The sequence below is a fragment of the Oncorhynchus mykiss genome, chromosome 10, assembly GCF_057628025.1.
Source record: "Oncorhynchus mykiss isolate SJ-2025 chromosome 10, ASM5762802v1, whole genome shotgun sequence".
Taxonomy (NCBI): domain Eukaryota; kingdom Metazoa; phylum Chordata; class Actinopteri; order Salmoniformes; family Salmonidae; genus Oncorhynchus; species Oncorhynchus mykiss.
Window position 1 is genome coordinate 59,178,948 of NC_143031.1, and position 22,577 is coordinate 59,201,524.

The 22,577-nt window shown below is 39.1% G+C and overlaps 1 protein-coding gene and 1 long non-coding RNA gene across 2 annotated transcripts; both read left to right on the plus strand.

Moving 5' to 3' along the window:
* Nucleotides 1-4,463: 4,463 nt before the first annotated feature.
* Nucleotides 4,464-14,921, plus strand: LOC118936715 (uncharacterized). Its single transcript, XR_005034189.2, has 2 exons — nt 4,464-4,631; nt 12,985-14,921. It is a non-coding gene; the product is annotated as an uncharacterized LOC118936715 (long non-coding RNA).
* Nucleotides 14,922-17,930: 3,009 nt separating this feature from the next.
* Nucleotides 17,931-22,359, plus strand: LOC149980095 (uncharacterized). The gene is made up of 5 exons (XM_090188506.1): nt 17,931-17,976; nt 18,755-19,087; nt 21,431-21,730; nt 22,040-22,141; nt 22,254-22,359. The coding sequence occupies exons 1-5, from the start codon at nt 17,931-17,933 to the stop codon at nt 22,304-22,306; spliced, it is 834 nt and encodes a 277-aa protein (XP_090044632.1). The 3' UTR covers nt 22,307-22,359.
* The last annotated feature ends 218 nt before the right edge of the window (nt 22,360-22,577 follow it).

Genomic DNA, 22,577 nt, shown 5'->3' on the forward strand with positions numbered 1-22,577 from the left:
AGCGACCCAGTGTTGCCAACTAATTGTCAGGGGAAGTTGCTAGGGGCAGGTCGATTTGTTGCTCAAAGTAGCTAAATTACATCTACGCGAAAAATATGATTTGATATTTGTTAGTTTAGATTTGTTTGTTTATTATCACATTTTTATTTGTAAAAGTAAAATAAACAACACATTGTATATGATCAGATTTTTTACACAACACATTGAATTATTGAACATTTACACATTACACATTATTGAACAATTACATTGAATTTATTTTCTCTTTAACTAGTAAACCTACACATTCTGAACAATTATAGTTTGAAGCAGTCTATTGGTAGTTAGTTAACATGCTACCTAACTGATCAACAATTATAGGTACAAGCTAATAATAAGGTATATATGCTATCTTATTGAAAAAGCAACTTAACCCAAATAATGATGTGTGCGCTAGGCAGCTCTCTCCAGGTTGTTGTGCTGCTTGGCTGGCTAGCTGCTTGGCTGGAGCTGGAACCAGCAGAAGACCGCATTTGAGTGTGGCAAGGAGAGGGCAGCGAGTGCAGTTTAGCACAGTTCTTCAAATGGATTTGATCCGGAAGAGTCCGTGTAGTCATTCACTTCACTCGACTATATTTTCAGTTGAGTCCCACCTAAACAGATGGATGTTTCTCCATTGGGAAACAATTTTATCAATTGTTTTTCTCAATTGTTTGGAGCTTATACCCCAGTACCTCAGCTACTTTGATCATTTCAGTGGTGCCTTTATTGTGCTTTAACATTTCCTTAACACTGAACAAGGCCATGTTTCGCAAGGCTTCAAGGTTGTCTGGGAGCCTTGCTTGCAGCTCCTTGCTTAAAGCAACAATGTAGTTGATGCACACTCTCCGAATTACATTTTCGTCCTCTGGCGCAAGACTGAGTTGGTACACTGTGCTCTCGAAAAGATACCCAAGGTATGGTGATGGACTGAGATGTCCATCAATGGCATTATTCAGGACATCAATTTTTGCCATAGGGTTGACTACTCTGCTGCAAATTGATGTTAAGAACAAATTCTTATTTACAATGGCAGCCTAAGAACAGTGGGTAAACTGCCTTGTTCAGGGGCAGAAAGACAAATGTTTACCTTGTGAGCTCGGGGATTCGATCCACCAACCTTTCGATTACTGGCCCAACCTTCTAACCACCAGGCTACCTGCCGCTCCAAATGCATGTGTAGATTGAAATGCAAGGCAAATATCACGATTTTCACACCATTAAACGAGCTAACATAATAAACCCAGCAAAAAAATAAATCTCCTCTTACTGTCAACTGCGTTTATTTTCAGCAAACTTAACATGTGTAAATATTTGTATTAACATAACAAGATTCAACAACTGAGACATAAACTGTTCCACAGACATGTGACTAACAGGAATGTAATAATGTGTCCCTGAACAAATGGGAAGGGTCCAAATCAAAAGTAACAGTCAGTATCTGGTGTGGCCACCAGCTGCATTAAGTACTGCAGTGCATCTCCTCCTTATGGACTGCACCAGATTTGCCAGTTCTTGCTGTGAGATGTTATCCCACTCTTCCACCAAGGCACGTGCAAGTTCACAGACATTTCTGTCCAAATGAGCCTGCAGGAAGGGTACCACATGAAGAAGATTTCTTGCTGAGCTGCTGTTAGGTCCAGGTTGTGTTTGTATACGTTTCGGCATGCAGATCCCATTAGAGTCCTCAGAGTGGCAGCAACAACCTCATCGTCCTTTTCCAGAAGTCCCGTGGCTAGTGGATAGTCCTCCCATTCACCTCTAAACGTATCCCAGTTCGTGCTCCCATCTCCGCTGAGCTTCATAGCAGCGGGAGGGGGAATGTTCGCTGCCATGTCTAACAGGTGCTAACGACACTGAAGCTAACTAGCAAACTCACTCTAGCTAAGACCAATTCCGGATTACAAAGGGAAAACCAGCCACGTCGCGGACACCTATGTCTCGCAGGGCTCTCCAGAGGGTGGTACGGTCTGCCCAACGCATCACAGGGGGCACACTGCCTGCCCTCCAGGACACCTACAGCACCCAATGTCACAGGAAGGCTAAAAAGATCATCAAAGACATCAACCACCTGAGCCACGGCCGGGTTACCCCGCTGTCATCCAAAAGGCTAGGTCAGTACAGGTTCATCAAAGCTGGGCCCCAGAGACTGAAAAACAGCTTCTATCTCAAGGTCATCAGACTGTTAAATAGCCATCACTAACAGGGTACCACCTGGCTACTCAACCCTGCACCATAGAGGCTGCTTCCCCATATATTATAGACATGGAATCACTGGCCACTTTAAGTAATGGAACACTAGTCACTTTAATAATGTTTACATACTGCTTTACTCATCTCATATGCATTTACTGTATTATATTCTACTGTATTTGTCAATGCCACTGACATTGCTCATCCTAATATTTATATATTTCTGAATTCCATTATTTTACTTTTAGATTTGTGTATTGTTGTGAATTGTTAGATACTACTGCGCTGTCAGAGCTAGGAACACCAGCATTTCGCTACACCCGCAATAACATCTGCTAAATATGTGTATGTGACCAATAAAATGTGATTTGATTTTGATTTGAATTAAAAGGTATACATTAATAACCATAGGTCTATACCTACCTGTATATTACAGCAGTAACAAACACCAACACGAAGTACAACTTCTATAGGAATAGCCTACTCACCGATGATGAGAAGTACTGATATTCCCAAATATTGAAGCGTTGTCATTTTCCAGTTGTCTACTGCTGGGACTTTAAATGTCTCTTCACTTGCTTTACATTTGGGTCTCTGGAGGACATCCGTCTCTGTCTCAATTGTCTCAATTAAGTGAAATGACAATGTCAGCCAATGGGAATGCGAGACGGTCTCAACTAACCATCCAATAACCAATATGATTGGTTCCAATTATATTCACCCTCGCCCCAAATCCATTTTTCAGAAAACAAACCGAGGACCTGCGAGAACGGAGGTGGGGGATAGAAAGAAGATATGGCGGAAACTGAGCTTTTGTTTGAACGCGCTAGAAGTCGAGTTGTGACTCCTTTCACAGGAAGTGAGAATGAGTTGGTTTCTCATATAACGTTTGGATTCATGAGATACCCTGTAAGAGCTTTTGTGCACAAGCCTCTTCAGTGTCATACATGTAAAAGATGTGGTCATGTGTCAAGTGTGTGCAGAAGGGAAGAATATCGACTGAGGTAAAGACCGTTTCAAGCTGGATATTCGACGGATTTTCGCGCTTTCAAACCTCAATAGCTTTCAAACCACTTGAGACACAGAATCCAAATAAATGTCATTATGTTGGAAAAATTGCGCACAACATTGCACAGGTCTTATTTTCCTGAGTTGGACATTAATTTGCTTTCCAGAGCTAATAAACACGTGGAAATGTGAGCAACATTTTGTATTCCTAGTTGAATTAGTTAGGGAGTGTAAACAAAGTACCAGCTTTTTTTTACATTCGAATTTCAATAGCGCATTGGTCATGTGGCCTATTTGACTGAAACAAGGTCCAGAATGTCCACTGACTACCCTTCGATATTGCACACCCTTTAGTTTGTCCATTTTCATCTCACAAGACTTTACATTAGTTTTTAAAAACGTAAAATGTCCATAGCTCCTTGGTCATGTGACTTAAAATGAGGTTCAGAATGTCCACTGAGTGGGCCTACACATTGCACACCCTTTAGTTTATCAATGTTCAGATGTGTTCGAACAGAGGTGCTTAAAGGAAGGGGCACAGGTAGGCCTCATGAAAAACTACGTTTCATATGCTCTTTTTAATCACAGTAACAGCCAGGAAATTGTCAGTCAGAGTGAGCTTGATAAGGTGAAATAATCATTTTCATAGCATCACTTTCATATACTGTACATTAAGACAAATCCTTCCATGTTGAGTATTAGAATGCAGTTTCCATAACCTGATAATGACTTGATATTTGAGTGCATTCACAACAAGCCACCTGCACACAACTTACAAAATGCAAAAGTGCATTTGAGGGTTCGTTTTTCTGATGAAAATAGTTATTTGATGCATGGCCTACTATTTCTAACTGGAAAAATACATTCCTATGTCTTTTGTGAGTAAAATCCTTTTTCCAAAATTGATTTAGGTACATTTTTGTGACGAGGTATGAGGGTTGTGATATGGGTCATTTAATAGTACAATCATTTAAGGGATCAATACATTTCTATGTTGCTTCCCCAGTATCTGCATGAACCATCAGGCCAAGTGTTTTTGGTTGACCCTGCTGGACAGAAAGAGGAGGAGGAATCGGAACACGCTGCATTCAAATTCAGGTCTTAGTTATTCCATTGTACTGGATCTAATACATATTAGCATTTTAACTACATTCATAAGTGTAATAATTTTTTATGACAAACTTTGAAAAACTCTCTTGGCTGCTGGCTCTGTCACTTTCAGACATGCGCAGAGCAGACTGAAAGGGGAAGGGTAGCTCTTGACTTGAACCACAGGGGTTCTCTATTTTTATGTAGTTGTCAGACAGCCGTATGATCAGTTCAAACCTATGATTTCAGAGTTCAACAAAGCCAATAACTGCTTCATGTGTGCCACTGATAAAGAACCTGGATGTGGCCCAAAGACTGACTGGGTTAGTAACTTTATTTAACATGTTTATAACATTTTGACAACAGTGACAGCGTGTAAGGACAATATATGATATAACACAATGGATGGCTAATTCGTCATTTGTCATACTGCATTGATATTTTATATTATTTATAACGTGTTACGCTTTGTTTTGTTTTAGATTGAATGTTTTGCATGCCCGCGGTGGTTCCATGTGAAGACAAAATAGTTCAACAAAATATTTCAACAGTATAAAGAACACAAACTGTATAAAGAACACACACTGAAGAGGCTCTGAAATATATATCAACCGGGGATAAAGAGAAAGTTAACACTGAAAATGTTTCATACTAATTTGAAGGTCTGTTGACATGTTGGAAAATATTACAATTTCTGTTTAATTTGTCAATATTACATTTTTATTCCTTGATTTACTGGCCACCATTACTGTGGTTATATTATATGTTCAGTATATGTATTGACCAGCAAACCCACTGCAGCCTACCTCACTAGCGCACTCTCCATCCCTGCTTTAGACAATTAATAGCATGACTCTCGTACTTTGCCCTTTTCCTTTATGGTTGATATTAACGACGAAATGAGATATTATCTGTCTCTCTCCTATTGTGTACCGCTGTTAAATACTTTGTAAAAATAAAACACAGGTGGAAAAAGTACTTAGAACTACCAATTATTATAGATAAATATTAAAGAAAAGGGTAAACACAACACTGGACTGAACGCCCTAATTGGCTAACTAATATTAATGTACTACAATATAGAAGAGACATAACTAGAGGTTATGCAATATTAAAAATGCAAAATTTTAAACGATTAAAAATGCATGTTACACGCGTTATTTTACAGTACAAACAGGAGTGTGCAATACAGAAGGGTACATTCTGAACCATGTTTGAAGTCACTAGGTCACATGACCAAGGAGCTACTGAAACGTGTGAGATGAAAATGGACAAACTAAAGGGTGAGAAATATAGAACGGTAGTCAGTGGACATTCTGGATCTTGTTTGAGTCAAGTAGGTCACATGACCAATGAGCTATTGCAATTTGAATGTAAAAAAAAGCTGGTACTTTGTTTACGCTCCTTAACTAATTCAACTAGGAATACAAAATGCTGCTCACATTTCCACATGTTTATTAGCTCTGGAAAGCGAATTAATGTCCAAATCATATAAATAAGACCGGTGCAATGTTGTCTGCATAAATAATGTGTTTTCCAACATAATGACACTTATTTGGAGTCTGTGGCTCAAGTGGTTTGAAAGCTATTGAGGTTTAAAAGTTCGAATATCCGTCGAATATCCAACTTCAAACGGTCTTTAGCTCGGTCGATATTCTTCCCTTCTACACAAACTTGACACATGACCACATCTTTTACATGTATGACACTGAAGAGGCTTGTGCACGAAAACTCTTACAGGGTATCTCATGAATCCTAACGTTATATGAGAAGGGAGAGACTCCTCATCAAAGAGTAGCATGGACGAAGTGAACTTTTCTCCGTTCACCATACAGGTCAATCGACGTGCACCAAACACTCCATCGATGTCTTCAGTTATATCGTGTGGTTTTACTTCTTGCGCGAACCCAGAAGTAACCCGCTTGATAGGCGCCCTGCTACGAAAATCCATGCAGAAAACATTCCACTCTGATCTTTTTGAGTCTTTAAAACACTCTTCTTCTGCTCCGCAGACACACAAAACAAATCTAAATAGGACCAATCTCGTGACTGGAGACGATACACGAGTCTAGTGGTTTCCTATTTTAGAACACAAGTTGAGTTCTTGTTTCCCTTTTTCTTCGCCACTGTAACCGACTCATTCTCACTTCCTGTGAAGGGAGTCACAACTAAACTCCTAGCGCTTTCAGAACGAAACCTCGTTTCCGCCATATCTTCCTTCTATCCCCACCTCCGTTCTCGCACGTCCTCGGTTTGTTTTCTGAAAATTGGATTTGGGGCGAGGGCGAATATAATTGGAACCAATCATATTGGTGGTTGGATGGTTATTTGAGACTGTCTCGCATTCCCAAATCACAATCAAATTACATTTTATTGGTCACATACACATATTTAGCAGATGTTATTGCGGGTGTAGCGAAATGCTGGTGTTCCTAGCTCTGACAGCGCAGTAGTATCTAACAATTCACAACAATACACAAATCTAAAAGTAAAATAATGGAATTGAGAAATATATAAATATTAGGATGAGCAATGTCAGTGGCATTGACTAAATACAGTAGAATAGAATACAGTATATACATATGAGATGAGTAAAGCAGTATGTAAACATTATTAAAGTGACTAGTGCTCCATTATTTAAAGTGGCCAGTGGATTCCATGTCTATAATATATGGGGAAGCAACCTCTATGGTGCAAGGTTGAGTAGCCGGGTGGTACTTTGCTAGTGATGGCTATTTAACAGTCAGCTTTGATGAACCTGTAATGACCTAGCCTTTTGGATGACAGAGGGGTAACCCGGCCGTGGCTTGGGTGGTTGATGTCTTTGATCTTTTTAGCCTTCCTGTGACATTGGGTGCTGTAGGTGTCCTGGAGGGCAGGCAGTGTGCCCCCTGTGATGCGTTGGGCAGACCGTACCACCCTCTGGAGAGCCCTGCGAGACATAGGTGTCCGCGACGTGGCTGGTTTTTCCTTTGTAATCCGTTATTGTCTGTAGACCCTGCCACATACGTCCAAGTGTCTGAGCCCTTGAATTGCGCATCTGTAACGGATGTGAAATGGCTAGCTAGTTAGCGGTGGTGCGTGCTAATCGCTTTTCAATCGGTGACGTCACTTGTTCTGAGACCTTGAAGGAGTGGTTCCCCTTGTGTTGGCCGCAGCTTTTGTGGAGTGATGGGTAACGATGCTTCGAGGGTGACTGTTGATGTGTGCAGAGCGTTCCTGGTACGCGCCCAGGTCGGGGCGAGGGGATGGACGTAAAGTCTATGCTATTACATTGATGATGTTGACCCGGATCACTGCTTGCTGCGGAAAAGGAGGAGGTCAAAAGGGGGGTGAATGTAACGTATGTGAAATGGCTAGCTGGTTAGCGGTGGTGCGCGCTAATAGCGTTTCAATCGGTGATGTCACTTGCTCTGAGACCTTGAAGGAGTGGTTCCCCTTGCTCTGCAAGGGCCGTGGCTTTTGTGGAGTGATGGGTAACGATGCTTCGAGAGTGACTGTTAATGTGTGCAGAGCGTCCCTGGTTCGCGCCCAGGTCGGGGCGAGGGGACGGACGTCAAGTCTATACTGTTATACATCCACTTGGTCTCTGTACTGATGACCATATTCCCAGTCACCTTGCCATGGTTAAATGCGGTGGTCCGTGCTTTCAGTTTTGCGGGAATGCTGCCATCTATACACGATTTCTGGTTTGGTTGGTTTTATTAGTCACCGTTGGAACAACATCCCCTATACACTTCCTGATGAACTCAGTCACTGTTATGGGTGTAAGATGGTATAGTAATGCTATCTGTTGGTAAATGTTAATTACTGCAACTCCAGTGTTTTACCGGTGTGCTTGAAATACCCGGATGTATTGCAATGTACTGAACAAGACTAGTTACTCGCATCAATGTCTCTGTCTTGTCATTTAACATTCAAACATGGTGTCAGAGTCGGATAACTAACCATGATTTCCGCAAATTAGAGTCACCAGGTCTGGTTTACCAAAAAAAATGCTTATTTGAGTAAAAGTTTGCCGAAATTGATCTTAGCTAGAGTGAGTTTGCTAGTTAGCTTCAGTGTTGTTAGCACCGGTTAGACATGGCCGCGAACATTCCCCCTCACGTCGCTATGAAGCTCAGCGGAGATTGGAGCACGAACGTTTAGAGGTGAATGGGAGGACTATGCACTAGCAACGGGACTTCTGGAAAGGGACGATGAGGTGGTAGTGGCTGCCACTTTGAGGACTATAATGGGAACTGAATGCCGACAAGTATACAAACACAACCTGAACCTAACAGCAGCTCAGCAAGGTAACGCAACAGTTGTTCTTGATGCTCTTGAACGTTACTTTAAGCCAGCAAAGAACGTTATCTGCAAGCGTTACGTTTTCAGTTGTTGCAAACAGGAGGACGAGGAGTCCATTGACAGCTTTGTCACTAGGCTAAGGGAAATGGCAGCTAGCCATATGTGACTATGGTGCTTTAAGAGATGAACTGGTCAGAGATAAGATAATGCTTGGCATAACTGATGAGGGTACGCGCAGGAGTTTGCTGAGAGAACGTGACCTAACACGGAACCCAAACCGGCTGCACGCGTGCGCCATCGTGCATAAATGTATTTTGTCCCTCTACACCAAACGCGTCATCAACACACAGGTTAAAATGTCAAAACAAACTCTGAACCAATTACATTAATTTGGGGCCAGGTCAAAAAGCACTAAACATTTATGGCAATTTAGCTAGTTAGCTTGCACTTGCTAGCTAATGTGTCCTATTTAGCTAGCTTGCTGCTGCTAGTTAATTTGTTCTGGGATATAAACATTGAGTTGTTATTTTACCTCTACTCCGACAATTAATCCACACATAAAATGGTCAACTGAATCGTTTCTAGTCATCCCTATTCATTCCAGGCTTTTTCATCTCTGTACTTTATATTGCGATTGGCAACTTTCATAAAGTAGGTGCATTACCGCCACTGACCTGTTTGTTTTTCAGTCACCCACGTGGGTATAACCAATGAGGAAATGGCACGTGGTACTGCTTCTATAAACCAATGAGGAGATGGGAGAGGCAGGACTTGCAGCGCAATCTGCGTCAGAAATAGAACTCATTTCTATTTTAGCCCTTGGCAACGCAGAAGCTCGTTGGCCGCAATAATTGAATAACATAGATTTCTAAATTTATTTTGCAAAGCTCGAGCAGCGTTGTAGTCAGCCTGTAACAATCACCATGTCCGTATAAGCGTTAATGTTATTCTCAGGCGCAACCAGGAACCAACCCAACGCCAGAAAATATCCCAGTCCACTGATCAAAATAATCTTGAAGCATGGATTCCGGTTGGTCAGACCAGTGTTGAATAGACCTTAGCACTAGTACTTTCTGTTTGAGTTTCTGCCTATAGGAAGGGAGGAGCAAAATTAAGTCGTGATCTGATTTGCCCGAAGCGAGGGCGGGTCTTGTAGACATCGCGAAAAGGCGAGTAAGCTAGTGTTTTCCATAAACGAGTCCTACAGGCAAGGTGTTGATAGAACTTCAATAGCATTTTCCTCAAATTTGTTTTGCTAAAATCCCCAGCTACAATAAAGGTGGCCTCGGGATATGTGGTTTCCATTTTGTATAAAGTCCAGTGTAGTTCCTTGAGCTCTTTCTTTTCTTTCATTTTGTATGCGCTTTTTAGCATACACAAGAGGCTTAGGCTTATTTAATTACATTTTACAAGTCTATTAGGGACGTATTCTATCAGTAACGTATTCTACCAATAAATCTCCTTAAAAACACATCCCTATAGAACAATCCTTAAATAGCTTTTAAGGCATAGAAACCGTAAATTGCTTGTTAACAGGAAATACATTTATTTCCATGACAGAATTAAAAAGCAATTTTGGACTGACCAATGTAGATGTTTTCAAATACATGTAATTTAAAAAGGTAAATATCATGACATTTAAATTTGAAATCTTGTGAACATCAGAGTAACCTTGAGGGAATAATATTTATGTCTGAAAGAGATATTGTTATGATAAATCAAATATACAAAAACTTGCAGAGAGCATATTCAACTGAAAATCTTATTTAAAAAAATACAAACTATTGGAAACAAGACTTAAAAAGAACTGATGTTGGTACATGATTGAGGGAATGTCGGCACATAACTAACAAAATTAGATTACGAAAATGTAGGCTACGCTAACAGTATAATACAATGTACATAATGTATTATACAAGATACATAATTCACTAATTCTACAGCACAATGGTAGAAACATATCCTAAGTGTAAAGCTAACAGAGACTCAATAATCCATGCTTTCTGGGAATGCTATAAAGTCCAAAAAATTATGGGAGGAGCCAGAACGTTGGCTGTCAGAAGTAGCCTATTACAATGTAAACGTACTTGTAATCCGTCTGTCTGCCTCTTTCTAGACCTGGTATATTTGGGTGTAGTGAGATACCCGATGGGTTGGATAATTATCTCATCCCTCATCTTGAAAAAAACAATACTAAAAACGTGGAAATCAACCTGTCAGCCATCATGAACAGAATTGGTGCATGGACGACTGAGATTTTTTGTTGTTGTACACTTTCAGGCCATGTAGCAAACAATAATGCAGGCACTAGGGATGGGGGTGTGAGCATGCGCGTCTGGGCAGATGAGATGTAGTCGTTGTTTGTGCGTGTCTGTAAGTTATTGTTCATATGTGTATGTTTGTATCTGGTGTTAATAAATAACTATTTTAACTATTAAATAGATAGAAAAAGTAAGTAGGGGAGGTGCATCTGCGACAGCCGGACATTAAAGTAGTTTTCAAACAGCAAGGCTCAGATCAACATCACAGTGTTGGCATTGTTTATAAAATGTCATTTAAATTTTCAAAATAAACATGCATTTAAACCCCCATATCACACACGTTGTTGCAAAGGCTTGTGTGTCGCCTACTGGTTAAATTCGTGTCTTTTCGCACGAATTAAGTAGCACATAAATTAGTGTATTTTCGAACGAATTGAACCACAAAAAAATGCACAACAACGCACGAAATCTGCTGAAATACATTTTGTACATACATGCGCGAATTGAATGTGAGGCTGGGCTGCACACACCCACAAACTAAAATCACAATGTACGTAGGCTACATTGTACAATCACTTAGTGAGAGAGACTCAAATCACATTTATTTGCCTATATTCAAAGTTTCGCATGGGTCAAAGTAAAGCACCCTAATGATTGGGTGACAAACGTACAATGTGATGGCTGCAGGATGAAGTTTGTAAAGAGCAAATGCAGAAACTTGCAGTCGACTGCAGTCAAAACTTCATGACATTTGATCACAGGATTTTTGTAACGTTCATGCAGTTGACATGGAGATGCAAGTCAGAAAATGTGTATCCCCAGAATGCAATACATTTTGACTTGACAGAGGGGATCAGCTCGAACGCGCCCATTGAGATGAGCACAATGCAACACTTATTTTCTCACCGGGTATCTGCGCATGTGCAAGGGATTGCTTCAGGTTGCTAAAAAAGTGGTAGCTACGGGACCAAAACAGCAGAGAGTTTAGCCTTGCGCTTCAAAGCTACACGGCCCGGTTTCCCGATAGTGATGGAATTTATGCTCCAAGAAAGATATTATCACAATCGCTTCAAATATTAAGGCGGCTTATTATAATGCTTACTCTATAATAATGCTCTAAATCGAGATTTGGCACGTTAGGCTACACATCATGTAATATATTGAGACAATTACAGAGCCTACAAGTATCAAAATATACCTCAATTGATTGAACATTAAATGTATTTAAATATTATTAGCCCACTGTATTTATATTTTAATGCAGTCATCTCGATTTTAATTTGAAGCATATTTTTACATATTGCTGGTTTGTATCAATTGCAAAGATAGTGGTAACTATTTGTAGTCGACTTTGAAGATATCAGTGTTAGATTACGAGCTTTTTCAAGTGCAACATTAATCAAGATTACTTTGGGAAACAATGCAGAGATTTAAAGATGTTCCTATGAAGGTTATACCTTTCTTTGGCTTTTGGGAAACCGGGACCAGGTTGTGGCAATTGACCCACTACAGTTTACTTTGTGCATCTACGTTATCTCGCTGTCTACCTTTAAACCTAACCTAACCATCACCTTATGCATTATGCCGAGTTCAAAACTACTGGGAACTCGGAACTCTCCGAACTCAATGTGTTCAAGACAACTGGGGACAAGGGGAAAAATACGAAATCCGAATGGGAAAAATCGTTTTGAATTTTGAACGGTCTTCCAACCCGGAATTCGAACTCGGGCCTCTTTCTGGAGCTTCGACTTTCCGACCTGAAGTTCACCGATCTCGTGATTTTACAAGTTGTCTTGAACACACCATTACTGCGCCACAGCTGCATGGAGTGACATCCCCTAAAACAAAAAATGTCTCATAGCCTCGCACAAATAGGCAACTTTCTGTCCCAAACACTAAAATGAAATAATATAAAAATAAATGTTTTTTTTTTATTTAAAAAAACAACAACTAGTAAAGTGGCTCTGAAAACTAATTTAAACTGAATTTCAAATTAAAATCTGAAAATGAATTTTAAACAATTTAAACAAAACTATAATAACCTTGACACACACACACATAATGATTTGTCCCCTTTGTCTTTGCTACTGAACAACACATTCACATTTTATTTGTTTGATTCCAGATCTGTTGGGAGCTGTGAATGCTGAAGTCAATACACTGACAGGGAGAGAGAGGCAGTCTGTCACTCTACACACTGGACTAACTGGACTACAGGCTGACAATATATTTTGGTTCTTTGGTCCCTTCATTCCAAACACCTCAATAGTTGAGAGTCAGGTCATCAGAGGAGAGAACATCACAGAATTCAAAGGAAGATTCCGAGAAAAACTGCAGCTGGACAGAGAAACTGGATCTCTCACCATCAGAAATCTCACCCTCAACAACTCTGGAGTTTAATCAGCTAGATTTTTGTGTGATTAATCTACACAAAATACTCCATAATGTCAAAGTGAAAAGAAAACTATAAAAAATGTTCAACCCCTTTGTTAGAAGCCTAAAATAGTTCAGGATTAAGATTGGCCTAACAAATCACATACTCTGTGTGAAATAATATAATAATATGATTTTTGAATGACTACCCCTTCCTGTGTACCTGATAGGCTACATACAACATCTGAAGGTCCTTCAGTTGAGTAGTGAATTTGAAGCACAGATTCAACAACAAAGACCAGGGAGATGTTCCAGTGCCTCATTAAATCCATTCCATTTTGTAGAACAATAAAATAGTTATTATAGGCACTATATTATTATTATATAAGAGGCTATATTATAATGCTAGCCAAGTTGTTGCAGTTTTTTTCAATCACTTTGGCACATTTTTCAGATGTAAGGTATATTTTCAAAACTCTTGGTACAACACTTGTAATGCCCCCTGTCTCATATTCAGAACCTTTGAATTAGGATTAATTTAAGGTCAAAACATCTTTCACCCCTGAGTCATTAATGAAAAATGTTTTCTTCAGAAAATAACATGAACATTTAATTTAGTCACCAATACTGAGAATGATACAGGCTCACCATTTAGTAATTTTAACGTAACATTTAACCTAATAACACAAAATACATGATACAATTTTCAAAGCGGATATTTTTGAAGTGCTGAATAGAATAAACAATAGAGGATAAATAACATTTTCCATACAGTTTTATCAAACGTTGGAGCATGTTGAGATGTTTTCTTTTACTTACAGAAACAGTTTCTTTATACAGTACAAACGAAGAAGAAATCATCAGATATAGGATTATTGTGGCATGTATTGTGAAAACAGAAGCCAACAGTAAAAGGAATTGATGTAGTTTCTGCCCAAAACTGTATGTCTGTACTGTATGTCGTTTCTGCCCAAAACAACATTACACAATATATACTTTTATGTGACGTGTTACTGTAACTGCTAAAGTATCATCACCATAAATCATCAGATTAAAGTGTATAAATTAAAATCTGATATTTACAACACAATTGTAGCGATTGCTATTATGTCCTCAGTCACCTAATCTGAAGCCGAATTATGAATAGGCCTAACCAGACATTGAGAATGTAAACCGTTTATGCGAATCACATGCATGTTCTTGAAATAATTTGGGGTTACGATGTGATGTTTTTTGATCACCTGTCAAATAAAATAACCATGTTTAGAGTTTGTGGTCGAACGCAGACACTTGGATTGTGCGCGCAAAACCTCTTGTGCGTTGCTCGGTAGCCTAAAATGCTTAGTCTAATCATGTATTTAGTTTAGGCTTACTTATCGAAATTTACAACTACAATGTTATCATATATAACAATTAAAACGTGAAGGTATATCAAAACTAATATTAAACGATTACCTTGATAATTGTTCATTTCCTGGTACGAGTTTTGACTGTCAAACAGTTCGAGCTCATAGTTTATTCAGTGTAGCCTACGGGTATAAAGGAAATAGTTTATCCCAGAGGAGGCAGGAGCTATATGATAATGTTTTGGGGATTATGCTGTTTGTTATTTTTGTTTGTATGTAGTGTTCAGTCACCGGCATAATTTGTCACTTTCTAAATTAAAAGTCTCACTCTGGCAAGAAAAACTAGATCCGCATTGTTGCCTCCTCACTGTAAAATCCTACCACTGTTTCAACGTCACACCAAGTATTGCATTGTGACGAGCAAACAGAAGCCAGCCACACTACTGTGTCAGAGGAAACACCATACACCTGGTGATAGTGTCAGTGTGCACTGCACCCATCACGCTACAGGAGTGAGTCACTAGAGCACAATGGGACAAGAAAATCCCTGCTGGCCAAACACTCCCCTAATCAGGCTACGCTGGGCCAATTGTTTGCCGCCCCATGGCTTTCCCAGTCGGCTGTGACAGAGCCTGGACTCGAAACCAGAATTTCTAGTGCCTTAGACCACTGCGCCACTCAGGAGGCCCTAAATGTTGGAAGCCTTTGATGCCACCACACATATAAACGTATACATGCACCATGTTCACATATGTAGAGACTGGTATTGTAATGGAGAAAATTAAAATGAGATTGAAAAGTGGTGGAATTGCCCTTAAGCTTTTGGCTATTTACTGTATTACGAAAGTCATATTGAACTGTGTTTGGTTGACATCGGGACCAAATATCAACATTTAAAATATACTGTATATATATAATGGTAGGATAGTTTCATCTGACCAACTGGCTCAATCCTATTATTTATCTTCCATTTTTGGTTTATTTGGAGATGTAAATCCAATATATCACTTGTTAACTTGTCGACAAGTTAAAAGGCTATTTACTGTATTACATAAGTGATTTTGAATTGTGTTTGGTTGCCAATGCAACCAAATATCAACATTTGAAGGAGATGTATCTTTTGTGCCACTGATTTAGTCTGGCTTTAATACCAGTTCGCCTACAAATGAATAATTGACGCGTCAGATTCACATCTCCATCTCAACCAAAAATCACAGTTAAAGAATAGCACTAAATCAAATCAAACTTTATTTAAAGTGCATTTAATGTTTGGTTGGTTTGATTTAGTCTAATTCTTCATTTTTGGTTGAGATGGAGACGTGAATACCACATGTCAATTATGTTAAAATGATAAATCAACCAAAGCTTGAAACCCAAGGCCTATATGTATTATCTATTTTTAGTTGGACCATTGTGGAATAATAAAATATAGCTTTTGGTGGCTTTGCAAATGCTATAAAGGCCTAAATAGTATCATTTCTATATGATTTTTTTTTATTTTTAAGTATGGTTACGTTTAATTTGCTTTTTTAAACATATCCTTTGGAATGACTTCGATAGCAACAGTGAATCTATCAAGTTATTAAGAGATCTCTCAATCATTCTCACAATAGCACATTGGTAATAGTCAGTGAGAAATATCAAAGCTGGGTTTAATTAAGACCCTGGATGGGAGACCAAATGGGTAGCTGTATATAGATACAGCCTATTGGTTTTTTTCTGATAGTGAGTATAACGTTGAAGATCTGATGTCGTTTAAAAAGTACAAAATCAACATATGTTAAACAAGGTTTGTCTATGTTGAAAATTGGTTACCATGATGACATACACTGAGTGTACAACACATGCTCTTTCCATGACATACTGTAGACTGACCAGAGGATTCCAGGTGAAAGCTGCGATCCCTTGTTTTTTTTATACATATTTTTGTATTTAACCTTTATTTAACGAGGCAATTGATGTCACCCATTGATGTCACCTACTAAATCGACTTCAATCATTGTAGATGAAGGTGAGGAGACAGGTTAAATAAGGATTGTTTTTAAAGCCTTCAAACATGGATTATGTATGTGTGCCATTCAGAAGGAGAATGGGTTTCCCGATCTTCTCTCCTCTGTACCAGGACAAGGTTACTTCTTTCCCGTTCACCACAGAACACACCACAGGACAGCTCCCACTGACCAACCGACTGTCGACTGAGGGATTATGGGGTGTTTCTGATGTTAGGAGTAGGCACTGAAGCTGGGACACCAGGAGACCAACAGTTATTACAGTGATTATTGGGCACAACATTGACTAAAGGTCACATTTATCATGAACAATGAGGAAAGGGAATGTGTGTGTTTACCATGAACAATGTAATTCTGAATACAGATCTTGTTCGATGTTGATTGAAAACTAGTCTCTTGATTTGATTTAAAACATACTCATGTAGACTGTGAAAATGATATTGTGGTAGGTGACCTGTTCACTGATGATTTGAAGCTCATAAAGTCCAGTGTCGTTGATGGTGAGGTTTCTGATGGTGAGAGAGATCCAGTCTGAGCATCCATCTGTAGTCGGTCTTTGAACGGCGCAGAAGCAAAGTTTGGTAAGAGAATTACGGTTTGTGCCGTCATTCTGATGACTCAATTGATTGACCATGGCATGGAATCATCTCGGTTTACATTTCAACCATATTTTTATACATTGCTGGAATGTATCAATTGCAAAGAGTGGCAACTTTATATGTGGTCGACTTTGAAGTTATCATCGTTAGATTACGAGCTTTTTGAAGTGCAACAATATTAAAGATTGCTTTAATCTTTAATCTTGAAGGTTCTACTGATTAACTTTTTGGGGGCTTTTGGGAAACCGGGACCAGGTTGTGGCAATTGACCCCGTTTACTTTGTGCATCTACGTCATCTCGCTGTCTTCACATACGACTAAAACAAACACTCAGCGCCGCAATACCGCTAGACCAAACCGAGTATCGCCCAGGTTGGCACACTGTCACAAGTAATAAAAACAAGGACGAAACACAAACGAGATGGTACAGCAGAGCACCCCGATGGAGAGGCTAGCTAGCTGCTCTAAACTATTGAATAGCTGCGGGTAGCCTATACTTCTGCGCTTATACACTAACATAGACCGCTTACCAAGCGAACCCTTTCTGGAATCCGCCGATAAAAGGAAGAGGTGAAAGTAGTGACCCGAAAGCGCCACCATGAACACTGGAACAATCTATACAAATAGAGGGAGGGGCCTAACTGCCCTAACTTCAACTATTAACGGCGCACCCGCCTGAAAGCGTAGAGAGCGTAAAGTGTCCGTGAAGAGACCATTGAAGTCACAGTAATAAAGAACTATAAAATGACAACGCTTCAATATTTGGGAATATCAGTAATTTTCATAATCGGTAAGTAGGCTATTCCTATAAAAATTGTACTTCGTGTCGGTGTTTGTTTTTACCCCCAATTCACAAGACTCCTGAACAGGTAATCAAATGGCTACCCGTACGATTTCCATTATGTTCCCCCCCAAACCCCGCGTTTACACGGCTGCTACTCTCTGTTTATCATATATGCATAGTCACTTTATCCATATCTACATGTACATACTACCTCAATCAGCCCGACTAACCGGTGCCTGTATATAGCCTCGCGACTGTTATAGTCTCGCTACTGTTATTTTTCACTGTCTTTTTTACTGTTGTTCTTATTCCTTTAATTACCTATTGTTCACCTAATACCTTTTTGCACTGCTGGTTACAGCCTGTAAGTAAGCATTTCACTGTAAGGTCTCCACACCTGTTGTATTCGGCGCACGAGACCAATACACTTTAATTTGATTTGTTACTGCTGTAATTTACAGGCAGGTCTCCTCATAATGTATAGGCTAGCCTATTAGAGATTGCTTTGGAATAACAGTACTTCAGTTTAATTTGTGGTGTCTACGTAATCTTGCTGAGTTTACCTTTAAACCTAACCTATAACCTTAAACCTAAAAAATACATGTTTTTATAAAACTTAAACTAAATAAAAACTAGTAAAGTGGATCTGAAAACAAACTTAAGGTCAACTGAATTTCAAATTAAAACAAAACTATAATAACCTTGATACACACAAACAGAATGATTTGTGTCCTTTGTCTTTGCTACTGAACAACTCATTCATATTTTATTTGTTTGATTCCAGATCTGTTGGGAGCTGTGAATGCTGAAGTCAATACACTGACAGGGAGAGAGAGGCAGTCTGTCACTCTACACACTGGACTAACTGGACTACAGGCTGATAAGATATTTTGGTTCTTTGGTCCAGTCATTCCAAACACCTCAATAGTTGAGAGTCAGCTCATCAGAGGAGAGAACATCACAGAATTCAAAGGAAGATTCCGAGAGAAACTGCAGCTGGACAGAGAAACTGGATCTCTCACCATCAGAAATCTCACCCTCAACAACTCTGGAGTTTATCAGCTAGACTTTTTCAATACACACAAAACATCTCAGAGATTCTATCTAACTGTCTATGGTGAGTATTGGTTTTATATGTGTTTCAAGTGGGACCCAATGCCCATACCTTACAGTAATAGGTGTGACACAAAACATTACACAGTGCCTATAATATTCGCCCCCAGTGGACTTTTTCACATTTTGTTGTGTTACAAAGTGGGGTTGACATGGATTTAGACCAATAGGGTTGTTTTGTCATTAATCTACACAAAATACTCCATAATGTCAAAGTGAAAAGAAAACTCTATAAAATGTTCAACCCACTTTGTTAGAACAAGCCTAAAATAGTTCAGGATTAAGATTGGCCTAACAAATCACATACTCTGTGTGAAATAATATAATAATATGATTTTTGAATGACTACCTCTTCCTGTGTACCTGATAGGCTACATACAACATCTGAAGGTCCCTCAGTTGAGTAGTGAATTTGAAGCATAGATTCAACCACACAGACGAGAGAAATGTTCAATACCTCATCCAGGCTGTATCACAACCGGTCGTGATTAGGAGTCCCAAAGGGCTGCGCACAATTGGTGCAGCATCGTCAGAGTATGTCCGGTGTAGGTTGTCATTGTAAATAAGAATTTGTTCTTAACTGACTTGCCTAGTAAATTGAAGGTAATAACATTTTTTTTTTTAAATCAATCCATCCCATTTTGTAGCACAATAAAATACTTATTATAGGCACTATATTATTATTATAATACATGACAATAATAATAATTATTATTATATAGGCTATATTATAATGCTAGCCATGTTGTTGCCGTTTTTTTTCAATCACTTTGGCACATTTTTCAGATGTAAGGTATATTTTCAAAACTCTTGGTACAACACTTGTAATGCTCCCTGTCTTATGTTCAGAACCTTTGAATTAGGATTCATTTGAGGTCAAAACATCTTTCAACCCCGAGTCATTCATGAAAAATCATGTTTTCTTCAGCAATTAACATGAACATTGGATTTAGTCACCAATACTGTATATCAGAGAATGATACAGGCTCACCAATTAGTAATTTTATTGTAACATTTAATCTAATAGCACAAAATACATGATACAATTTTCAAAACGGATATTTTTGAAGTGCTGAATAGAATTAAAAATAGAGGATAAATAACATTTCCCATTTTTTTATCAAATTTTGGCGCATGTTGAGATTTTTTTTTGATTTACAGAAACCGTTTCCTTATAGAGTACAAACGAAGAAGAAATCGTGAAATATAGGATTATTGTGGCATTAATTGTAAAACAGAAGCCTTCAGTAAAAGGAATTGATGTAGTGTACTGTATGCCATTTCTGCCCCAAGAAACATTGCGCAATATAAACTTTTGTAACTTGTCACTGTAACTGCTACAGTATCACCAGCTAAAATCATCATCTTATAGTGTATCAATTAAATTCTGATATTTACAACACCATTGTAGCGATTGTTATTATGTCCCCAGTCACCGAATCTAAAGCCGTATTATGAATAGGCCTAACCAGACATTGAGAATGGAAACCGTTTATGCGAATCACATGTATGTTCTTGTAATAATGTGGGGTTAGCCATGTTATCCGATGTCTTGTTTTTTGATCACCTGTCAGATAAAAATAACCATGTTTAGAGTTTGTGGTCGAACGGCGACAATTGGATTGTGCGCGCAAAACCTCATGTTGTGCTTTGCTCCGTAGCCTAAAATGCTCTGTCTAATCATGTATTTAGCCTAGGCATACTTATCGAAACTTACAACTATAATGTGATCATATATAACAATTAAAACGTGGAGGTATATCAAAACTAATATTAAACGATTCCCTTGTTTATTGTTAATTTCCTGGTACGAGTTTTGACTGTGTAGCCTACGGGTATAATGGCAACAGCTTATGCCAGAGGAGGCAGGAGCTGTATGTTATTTTTGTTTGTATGTTGTGTTCAGTCAACAGCATAATTCTTCACTTTCTAAATGAAAAGCCTCAGTCTGGCAAGAAAAACTAGATCCGCATTGTTGCCTCCTCACAGTAAAATCCTACCACTGTGTCAACGTCACACCAAGTTTTGCTTTGTGACGAGCAAATACTTTGAATATGAATGAAAATTGAAAGAGTGATTTTGTGCAGTGAACAAGTGACTGTTTGTTGCACTCAGTCAATTGAGAATGTGCTTAGTTTTGAATTGAGCAGTTTTGATCTGTTTAGATTTGTGCTTAAAGTTGTGAAAATGTACCACATACTTGTGAAAACTGCACCAAAGTGATAAATAAAAAACGGAATGTGCTCACCACAATTGTGTTACTGGTGAGAGTTGTCCTCCTACCCAGAGGACCAATATTAATGACATGAATCTGTGTTAAATCATTGTTTGAATTTTAATATCCCAGCTCCAGTACCACTTCCTCAAGTCAGAAAAATCCCTCAAGGTGATTTTCTGGACAGTTCATCAGAGAAGGGGAGCTGTTCAGTGGTGTGTTCTGTGGAGAACCGGAGAGACATGACCCTGTCCTGGTACAGAGGAGAGAAGAGACTCAACCAGACCAGCAGCCCTGACCTCTCCACCAACCTGTCTCTCCATCTGGAGATAAAGCTACCGGACAACAATATCTACAGCTGTGTGGCTGCCTGCCCAGTCGGCAACCAGACAACCAAACTCAACATTGAAACACTCTGCCTTCAGTTTGTAGGTATGTCATTAATGGTAATGTGCAACATCTACTTTGTTATTGGACTGGTTAATTAGTTTACTTGGATCCCCTGTCACTTCTATTCTTCCAGCGCTGTGGGTTAGACACCAGATAAAACAGTCATATTTATCGACAGGAACAGCCCACACAGACAGCATTCAGTTCCATTCTTTTTGCTATTGATTAAATTAAGCAAAAAAAGTAGAACAATTTAGCAACACTATCAAATTCAATTATGAGAAGAAACAGGGTAAAGTGTATACATTGTTTTGGGATTCATCAGTTTGTTCCCTGTTTTTATTCCGACAGAGTCTGATCCTAATCTAATCACAATCGTTGTGATAGTCCTTGGAATAGGCCTAACGTTATTTATCGTAATATGCTGCATCTGGAAAAGGAAAGATATTAAAGGTAAGTGACATCCTTCTTGAGTAGCCTAAAGACAAAGTACTCCTGTCATGGTTGATACTGTATGGTATGAGCAGTGTTGAAATACGCAATTGTTTTTGTGCTCACTGTACAGGGTGCTGTGTATCCACCTCAGGGAGTCCAGAAGAGGAGGACTCTGTGGTGTAGCCTACTCTGTCAGACCCTGCATTTTTATTTATTTATTTTCATTTTACCTTTATTTAACTTGGCAATCAGTTAAGAAAAATTCTTATTTTCAATGACGGCCTAGGAACAGTGGGTTAACTGCCTGTTTAGGGGCAGAACGACAGATTTGTACCTTGTCAGTTCGGGGATTTGAACTTGCAACCTTTCGGTTACAAGTCCAACGCTCAATTTCATCTTCTTCCCCATTGAAGAAAAAGAACCCATTAGACTGTGTCCCTGCCACTGTAAAAAC

Coding starts and splice junctions, on each gene's coding strand:
- LOC149980095 (XM_090188506.1), top strand. CDS start 17,931: ATGACAACGCTTCAATATTTGGGAATATCAGTAATTTTCATAATCG. Junction 17,977..18,754: donor ATCAGTAATTTTCATAATCG/GTAAGTAGGCTA, acceptor GTTTGATTCCAG/ATCTGTTGGGAGCTGTGAAT. Junction 21,731..22,039: donor ACTCTGCCTTCAGTTTGTAG/GTATGTCATTAA, acceptor TTATTCCGACAG/AGTCTGATCCTAATCTAATC.